General features: G+C 39.5%; 1 protein-coding gene across 1 annotated transcript; it reads left to right on the forward strand.

Moving 5' to 3' along the window:
* Nucleotides 1-6,902: 6,902 nt before the first annotated feature.
* On the forward strand, nt 6,903-9,268 carry LOC129814399 (regulator of G-protein signaling 5-like). Its single transcript, XM_055867502.1, has 5 exons — nt 6,903-7,086; nt 7,276-7,365; nt 7,561-7,622; nt 8,132-8,298; nt 8,465-9,268. The coding sequence occupies exons 1-5, from the start codon at nt 7,043-7,045 to the stop codon at nt 8,639-8,641; spliced, it is 540 nt and encodes a 179-aa protein (XP_055723477.1). The 5' UTR covers nt 6,903-7,042; the 3' UTR covers nt 8,642-9,268.
* Nucleotides 9,269-9,854: the final 586 nt, after the last annotated feature.

Here is a 9,854-nt window from a genome sequence, read left to right on the forward strand (position 1 = left end):
GACTAACCGGAAGAAAAAAACCTGTTCCCAACTCTCCTCCTGCTCACTGAGGTTATGCTCCTGAAATTGCCATAGGTTGCACCAGCGGTCGTCAGCAAACTTTTAAATTTGGAGTGCCAAGTTATCGTACCATTTCTACTGATCTGCATGCCAGTTAAGATTTTCATGTGCACATTTTTGTGGAACGGTTCAATTTTGTGGAACAATTTAATTCATAAAGTCTTCATATCTCAAAATCAATGCCATGTGGTTAATCAAAATGATATCTAAATGAAAATGATACAAATCTAAAAATATTGCCATTGCCAATGTGTACAAATAGCCTACATAAAGCCAACAAACAAAAACATTGCAAACCGCAGGTAGAAAATATCCTGATAAAAATCAATATCCTATAAATCACATTGGCGACGCATGGCCTGTCTGCAAGGAACTTGAAACATTCTAGCAGCTATTGCATTAACTTGGTCTGGCACGAAGCTCGTGCTAGCAAACCTGCAACATTATCACCAAACATTTGACCAGTCGACTAAATATGGTCAGCCCTAGTCTGTAAGTCACATATGCACACGCAAACACACCCATGAGATTGTGATCTTATGACCCCAATTGGAAAGCAATAAATGGAAGGTCCCCAACAACCGGGTCGTAGCGGGATCACATTTTCCTCTTCTAGGCCTATCACGTAATTCAATTTTTTTTAAATTGACACTACTCTTTTGGGTAACACTTTTACTTGACACCCAGCGTCACAACACCTGTTATGACACGGTCATAACCACGTCATAATATGTCATAACAGCTGACATAACGTGTCATAACCTGTTATAATATGGTCACTGTCATGAAACATCATTAGACCTGTTGTGACATATTGCGTTATTGTATGGCTGGTTATGACACCTACATAAGAGTGTAAAAACCCACGAAACCTACAATGGTAGTTATTTTATGGCTGGTTATGACACCTACTGTACATAAGAGTCTCAAAACCCACGAAACCTACCACACAAAGCAAAACATTCCATTACACCATAGCCTATGTTTATGTTAAATTGTATATTTTTTTTATTGACCATATTAAATTATCATTATAATTGGGCACACATTGATGTCAGACATGCACCTACCCCAATGCTGATATGGTGCTGATGACTGGGAAGAATGCAGGGTCAGATTTCAGGAGCAGGACAAGACACCCTCTTTTTGACTGATGACTGACTTATGGACATGTACGTGATAGGCCTATCTGGCTTATATGATTATGATGGTCATAATGCTTCATGACAGCGTCATAAAGTGTATTTTCTTAGTCCAAGTAAAGTGACACAGAATGGTCATAATGCTTCATGACAGTGTCATGAAGTATATTTTCTACAAGTTAAAAAAAATATGATGGAAAAAAAAATGACTGTAAAGAATTGATTACAACAACAACAAATGATTTAAGAAGCAAACGTTCAAATGAAAGGAAAGTTCTTGGCAGGGAAAAAACTATTTTGTATAAATGTGGGTTTTGACACTCTTATGTAGGTCTCATAACCAGCCATAAAATAACACAATACGTCACAACAGGTATATAGGGGTCATGACAGTGTTATATAATAATTATAATTCCCTTCTCTCTGAGTGCTATGTTCTTTGAAGCACCAATCATTCCCATGGCTCTCCATCACGTGATCGGGTCTTTCTCACAGGCTACAAGTGAAGCCAGACACATCGGGGATGCAAATGTGTGTGTCCTTATCCAATTCCATGGTACATATTGAAGATATTGGAAGAACTGTCCACATTTACTTTTTGTCGGCCAACAAGAACAGCAAAAGCAGTAGCCTATGTCAATCTACTATCCCCCATGGTACAAAAGTTGACATATTATTTTCTGTGCGAGAAATAAATATTCGAAACATAGTTTGGGACAGTTGTGAGATGTGAAAGAGCCCAAAATAATACAACCACTAGCATAAAAAAATAAAAAAACGTTTTTACGCAATGAGGCTGACGCAACAGATCAGAACGTCTAGCTTAATATCTTAATAAACTATTAGGCAATTTTTTCACATTGTAAGCGCATCAATGTGCACACGGCAGTAGGCTATAAACGCAAATGTTCCATTAGCGGGAAAACACCGTTATCAAAAGTGACTGCAAATGCAATTATGCATGTAATGATTTTATTATAAAGGTTTAATTTGCTCACAGTCAGGCTCTACACCCTTTGCAAAGCAGATTAATGTGCTTAATTTTAAGAAGTTATTTGGCCACTTTAGTTGTGATACAAACCTTATGAAAACATACAGGTCTATGGGCTAGGCTACATGAGGTGTGTGACTGTGATTCGAAAAAGGAGTTGTTTCTTGCCTTTACGCTGGGCATCATTCACAAGTGATAATATATCATTCAAAAGTGACAGGCTAATATTGTTACCCATCAGACTATTCGTGATTTAATCTTGTCTTTACATATACTAAATAATGTATGTGTGAAATTTGTTTTGATTTAGAATGGACCATTATCGTGCACCTGTCTCGAGACAGGGGCAGGGGAAAAAATACATCTCATATATGCACTTAAATAACGAATGGAGGACACTTTCCCCGTGGTTCATTTCCATGCCAGCCAAGTAGGCTATAGTCCTGTTGTAAAGAGAAGCAATGTGCTTAATATTAGGAAAGATGAGAAATAAATATAGTAGGGCTAGCCTATAGAAAGCAGATGGGATCATCTTCTTTTTAATAGAGGCCATCACTCTTGTTTTCTCACGTAATTGCATAGTCTATCGAAATGTTGCGCAACATGAGCTCATGGGCTCTCATGAAGTGTTCGATTAGATTTTCGATTAGATTTACATTGATGTCAGAGTGATTAGAAGGACAACAGAGTGCTGTGTACCAGGCAGTTAGCAAGTTTGCTAGGCTGCAAATGACCATCAGCATCAGCGCTTGGAGAAGCCTAATTACGTGACTAAACTGTCAAGTGGAATTTGACTACCTTCATGACTCGTGACCGCCGATGTGGCAGAAATACGATCACCATAACAGCCCTAGTTATGTCAACTGTTATGACATGGTTATGACCAGTGTTATGACACTGGGTGTCAAGTAAAGTGTTATCATATTTTGTTACCTTGAAAATAACCTTATCCCTCATACTACCAACATATTTTACCTAGATTGATTACCAACTGAGGTAATCCATAAGAAACTATTGGAAAAAGTAACAATCATAGCAAAATATGAACTTAATTCTTTCCCTTTTATCAAAACATCATTAGACATGTAAATAATGTTATCTGAAACAACGAACAATTATCGGTCGGCATTTCAAAGATTTTACCTAAACTACCTGTTTCCATCACAGCTGTGACTGTGATTTTTTTTTACTGCATAACTTTACTCGCATAAAAATGGGGTTACTGGCACACTTTTATATATTTGTATGACTTATTGTCAATTATCAAGGACTTCACACTTCCCTAGCTACCCACACATTTTTTTATGAACTTCTGTAGCCTACTGTTTTCTATCATTCAAACATTGCAGTGTAAATTAGCTGCTACAACTCACACTCGTCCATAATCTCGAGGAAGGGTTTCAGTCTTTAGGGTAAGAGTTTAAGATGAATGTAAGCCTTTTCGCCATATGAATGTGTCTTTCCTGGATACAGTTGTAGTGAGTAAGATTTTGACCCTCAAATACTAAGGGGAACACAAATCATTTGGACCCAACATATCTGCTCTGACACACTACTATCCTAAACTGGCATGACATAACCTTTGCAGAAAAATGCTTTCAAAGTGTAGGGAGCGATATTATTTTTTTTTTTACCACTACATCACTAAACAGTCAAACAGTCATGACATGGTGTGAGGATGTTCAGCGATTGTTTTTGGCCTTGATCTAGAAAACGGGGATAATTAAAGTATTATGTCATATTAGTGTATAGTCAGTTTTCATACGCTTCGGCAGCTGCCTGTTGATCAAATTACAAACATTAACAGAAATGTGTCGACGTTGACGCTCTTACATGCCAAAAAACATCAGAGAATTCAGAATAATAGAGTTTGTATTGAAATAGATCTGGCTCATTCCGTAAGGTACTTATGTAATTCAACAGCATGATGGTTAAGGATGGAAAACATGTTTACTCTATGTTGAAGCTTCCATTGGCAGAGAGCCGGAAGATGTACAGAATGTCCTTAAAAACATCAACCCTAGAGCAGGAAAATAGGCCATCGACTATTCTGGCCTAGTGAACTTAGACATGACAAGGAATCTGGCAGGAAGTGAGCTGAGGGTTCCTGGTATTAAATCTTACGAGCCATCGGCTGCTGTTCTTCCCTTGAGCAACAACTGCTCGACGGGCACTGTAGTATGGCAGCCACCTGCTCCAACCTCTTCAACGTGTATGTGTGTCTTTCAGAAGGGTTGGGATAAAGCGTAAGACAGATTTCTGTTGGACCGTGTGTACAAATGGACAAATAAATCTTAATACCACAAATGAAAAGGTTATAAATGTTTGGAGTCCAAGCAAGGATACACATGAACTAAGGCATTCATTTTTCCCCCTGATATTCCAATAAAGGAACGGTGATAGCATCTCCCATAAATGTCAGCAACAACAAAGTCTTCAATTCATGGTGCTCTTTCTATTTTAAGAAAGCTGACGACCTGTGGATTTAGTCAACCTTTTAGACGTTTATGGGAGATGCTATCACATTTCCTTTTTTGGAATATCAACAATCTACAATGACTACCCAGATAAGCAGAGCCCCATGCCAGAGAATCCTTTGGTACTAAGTAACGTCAAGTTTTGAAGTTTCCCACTGGGCACAGACATCAATTCAACGTTGGTATCAGGAATCAAAGTAAGACTCAGATGCAGACTGTCGAAATAACACTGTTTATTGTAGCAACAGGGGCAGGCAAAGACAGGTCAAGGCAGGCAGGGGTCGAACATCCAGGGTAAGGCAAATGAACAGGAAGGCAGCGGACTCAGGGTCAGGCAGGGTTCAGTAATCCAGAGGTGGAGCAAAGGTACAGGACGGCAGGCAGGCTCAGGGTCAGAGTCAGGCAGAGAGGTCAGGCGGGCGGGTACAGGGTCAGCACCGGCAAAGGTCAAAACCATGAGAACTAGCAAAGAGAGGCTGGGAAATGATAGGCGCTGACAGGAAAAACGCTGGTAAACTTGAACGAACAAGCCGAACTGGCAACAAACAGACAGAGAACACAGGTATAAATACACAGGGGATGATTGGGAAAATGGGCGACATCTGGAGGGGGGTGGAGACAAGCACAAGGACAGGTGAAACAGATCAGGGCGTGACAGTTGATTCAACGTCATTTCATTGAAATGACGTGGAAACAACGTTGATTCTACCAGTATGTGCCCAGTGGGTTACCTCATTCAGCAATGTCTACTCCAGCCACTTTCTTAGATTGATGACGATATGAGAAAAGTATTTTGGTCCCTAACCTATTCATGGGTTTCACGTCGCATCACTACATTGGTGAAAGTTCTATGACTGAAAGTTCTACTCAATGCGTTCTCAATTGGCGCTGATGAAGCTGTCATCTAAAGGGCTTCATAGTGACTTGGAAAAAACAAGGACATTTCTAAATGAGGCTAATCATTAGCAGGCAAAGCTTTTGTCATCATCGTGATGTCGTCACCTTCTGATTGCTCCCACCGTTTATACCGAGACAAATTGGTTCCCTACTAATTATTTGCCTACTTAATCAATGTTATCGTATTTGCAAGACACCGCAGTGTAATTTAGACAAACTCATCATTAGCCTCCATTTAGAATGAATAAACAAGTTTGAAAAGTTGGCCAGTCCTCAAGAAAACATTCATAAAAACGCCCTGACGCACTGGTGAATAACCCATGAATTAGCAGAATAGAGCCGACCACCGTTTCCTGAGTGTAAGCGTAGGCCAATTGCCTATTACTGTAACAAGGAAGCTGAGTCACTACATCTGTAGTTCTGACCTGTAAACAACCAAACTATGTGTGAATAATTGTGAATAATGTAGCAGAGTTTCTGGGAACGAATCACATTGTATTAGTTGGCCAGTGTAGGACCTACAGTCCTTCCAAGGAATCCTCTAGTCTATCCCTTTTCCTGTTTCGCCTACTTCCTTTCCCCCTTTCCCTTCCTTTCCTGTTTCACACTCACTGAGATTCATCCGATTGTCTTTGGTGTTGGCTCTGTCTCGTGTTTAAAATTAGAAACCCCTTTCTGAATAGACAATAGATTTCTCGTCTAGCCCAAAATGGAAGACTAATTATAGACATGGGTGTTTGACTTCTCAGAATAAGCTTTATGCTTTTGTCATTTGGGCCACTGTGAGAAATAGCTGTCCTCTTCGATGTATTGTTATGATACTGAAATTACTATAACATTTTGGGATGGTTTCCCGGACATGCATCCATTTAACCTAGTCCTGGACTAAAATGCACTTTCAATGGAGATTCACTATTGAGCATGCTTTTTAGATCAGGGCTACGCTTAATATGCGTCTCGGAAACTGGTCCAAAATGTTATAGTAATTTCAGTATCATAACAATTATTTATTGCAGTGGCAAACGTGTTCTAAGTACAACTTCAAACAGATGTTATTTTGCTTGAGGGCTGGAAATAAACTCAAACCATGCAGCACATTTAAATAAATGATTGTGTGGATTTGCAATTCACTTTATATTATGCTTGCTTAATATAATATGCTTGCTTATATTTGCTTCCTTCTTTCTAATCACACACGCGATGGTCAACCCCCCCCCCCCCCAAAAAAAATAAAAAAAATAAAATGAAACGAGGGAGTATTTTTTTCTTCTCCCACGGCCCTCGTGTCATTGGCTAAGAGGCGTGATGTCACAGAGGAGGCTGCCTTATAAAAACACACTCTTCACACACAGGCAGTAGACCACACTGAGAACTAGTTTCACTGCAGTGTTAGAACCATCGCAGACTAAAAGCTCCGGAACACTACAGAAATACAGCACAGCAGCACAAAGGATCACATCTCATCATCTCCCACCATGTGCCGAGAACTGGAATCACTGCCTATCACATGTCTGGAGAGGTATGTTTTGTCATATATCTCTACTATTTCTACCATCTCATTATACGTCCCTGGATTTGGGTTACATTTTGGATTTACATCGATGGGAATTATTATATAGCTACTTCATGGGGAAATTGGATGGACAGTTGTAAATAAGATGTGAATGATTGCATCAATCTAATGTAAATGGGTTCTCTGTTTTCACAGGGCAAAGGAACTCAAAGCTCTCTTTAGAAGCTTCCTACAGAAGCCAGATCTGAGCATCATCAGTGACTCACACAAGATTGACAAAATAAGGTAAGATATTTTAGCTCAGAATACTCCATTTCTATATAGATTTTTAAACCTGATCTAAATTGAATAGTGATAAATGTAGTCAAGATTGAAATTTTGCATCGGAAATTATTTTTATTTTTTGGGATACTATGCTAAATAAATGCTAACAAATATTTTTAGGACTGGGTGAACTAACCTGACGCTTTTTTTCAACAGGTTAAATATGGACGAACCCTTAAAATGGAAGCAGTCGTTTGAGAACCTGCTGTCCAACCAACGTAAGTCTGATTATTGATTTGGGTTATCATACTGATCACTTCTCTTACTTAAATGATATACGAATGTAGGATCTTAATTTGATCACCCTGCTGATGCAGGAAATTATTTTTAAAAAGCTAAAAGTGTGTCAACCCCTTCAAAATGTCCAAAATGTCCATTAGTTATAACCCACACAATAATTCCCTATTCCTGTTGCTGCGGGATTATTTCCCTGCTGTGAGAAACTGGTCAAATTAAGATCCTGCATCTTTAGCATACTTAATTGGGCATACTGTACAGGCTCAGAAGTACATCTTGTAGAGATGTGCATTGCAAAAGTGTATAGGAAAAGCCATGTAGCTGGTACCCCATATAGCCAGAATAAATAGCCTAAAGAGCAGTATCAAGATTCACTCATAATATCACATTAAAATATACTATTCATACTTAAACACTATAGGAAATGCAGCTTTTTCCAAATATAAAAAATCGACACAGTTGAAAGTGAATCTCATCTTTTCTTTTCCAGATGGACTGTGCTTGTTCAGAGCTTTCCTGGTGTCAGAGTTTAGTGAGGAGAACATAGCTTTCTACCTGGCCTGTGAAGACTACAGGATAACCAAGCCCTCCTCAAAGCTATCCGCTAAGGCTAAGAAGATCTATGAGGAGTTTGTCTGCAGTGACGCACCAAGAGAGGTAAATTTAATATGAATATGTTTGAAGGGGAATTCATGGATTGGATGTACACTGCATAAATATATGCGCCCGCACACACATAATTTACTAATTGTACATGAACAATACTCAATAACACTTAGTTTATTGTTAAACACATATTAATCAAATTGCCCTCTTTACCCAGGTCAACCTAGACCATGATACCAAAGCCATCACCAAGAAGAACCTGGAGCGCCCCAGCCAGTCCTGTTTCAGCCTGGCCCAGGAGAAGATCTACGCCCTGATGGAGAAAGACTGCTACCCTCGCTTCCTCAAGTCCATCACCTACCTGGAGATCAGTCGGCAGGTCAAAGCCGGTTAAGACCAGTTAAGGCTGGTTAAGACTGGTTAATGCTGGTTGAGGCTGGTTAAGGTTGGTTAAGGCCCACTGCAAGTGGCGAATGGGACACAAAGAAGAAGTCTATAGGAAACAAGCTGAAAAGCACACACTGGAAACCAGGTAGCCTCACTAGGTTCCTCCTCAGTACTGGTTGGTCAGAAGTATGGAGGGGCAACTGAAGATGAATACAGGACTGGAAGTCAGTCAGAATCAAGACTGGAAATATTGTCCTGTGGCCTGGGAAAGAGCCTCGCTCAATGTGAAGATTGAGGTATTGAGGTTTGCAAAAGGTGAGCCTGTGTCTTGAAGTCAAGGACACACCAAGAGGTTCCTGTTCACGGCATTTGAGTAGAAAGAATAACGAGATGGAAAAGGACTGCTTTGCACAATCACTGATGGAGAAGCTGTTGTAGTCTTGTATTATCCAATGCTTCAATTTGTCTATTTATTTCTGTATTTATTAGCATTTATTTATTCGTTTCTACTGTGCAACTGTTCGACTTAGATTGTAATATTTATGTATATATATTTATGTGTTTTTTCTTCACAGAATTCCTTATGTGACAGGAAATTATTTGAAATAAAATGTAACTACATGAAACATAATGACATGAGGTTTTATGCATTTTCATTACCAGATCAAAAAGGACAGAAATGATCAGATCAAAGGTTGGGTTTCTTTTACATTCAATATGATGTATGAAACATGCAAAACATATCCATCATTTCTGTCTCTCCTCTCTGACTTGCACATACTGTATATAGACTTAGAAGACAAAGGGGACGGAGGTTGAAATAATTTGGCTCCGTGAACAAATGAATGATAATCATCACTGGTAATGCACCATAAAGTCCCATCTAATTAGGATGAAGCCTTTGCCTCCTAATATCAGGCAGGCACTTAAGTTGCAGGGAGGACAGGGGGATCATGACCCTACTAATATTACAGACAGGCCAATTTGAATCCCTCAATAATTAACCATGATGAATTTGATGGATTCATCTTTCTGTGGCTTTACAGTATACAGTACTATTCAATTCAAAAGCGTATGATTGGATCCCCCCCCCCGTGCCAATGATGCATTTGCTTTGGCCTAGTCCTCAGAGGCCATGGTTTGTGAAGGGAAAAAGGTTGAGCGAGGCTTGTAAGGAGCAGGGTTTCCACTGGGTATATATGCCTAGCACTACACAGTTG

This window comes from Salvelinus fontinalis, chromosome 17, assembly GCF_029448725.1.
Source record: "Salvelinus fontinalis isolate EN_2023a chromosome 17, ASM2944872v1, whole genome shotgun sequence".
Lineage (NCBI taxonomy): Eukaryota > Metazoa > Chordata > Actinopteri > Salmoniformes > Salmonidae > Salvelinus > Salvelinus fontinalis.

Excerpts from the sequence above, each read along its gene's own strand:
- LOC129814399 (XM_055867502.1), top strand. The coding sequence starts at position 7,043 with ATGTGCCGAGAACTGGAATCACTGCCTATCACATGTCTGGAGAG. Across the intron at positions 7,366-7,560 it reads CACAAGATTGACAAAATAAG|GTTAAATATGGACGAACCCT; the intron begins GTAAGATATTTT and ends TTTTTTCAACAG. Across the intron at positions 7,623-8,131 it reads GAACCTGCTGTCCAACCAAC|ATGGACTGTGCTTGTTCAGA; the intron begins GTAAGTCTGATT and ends TTTCTTTTCCAG.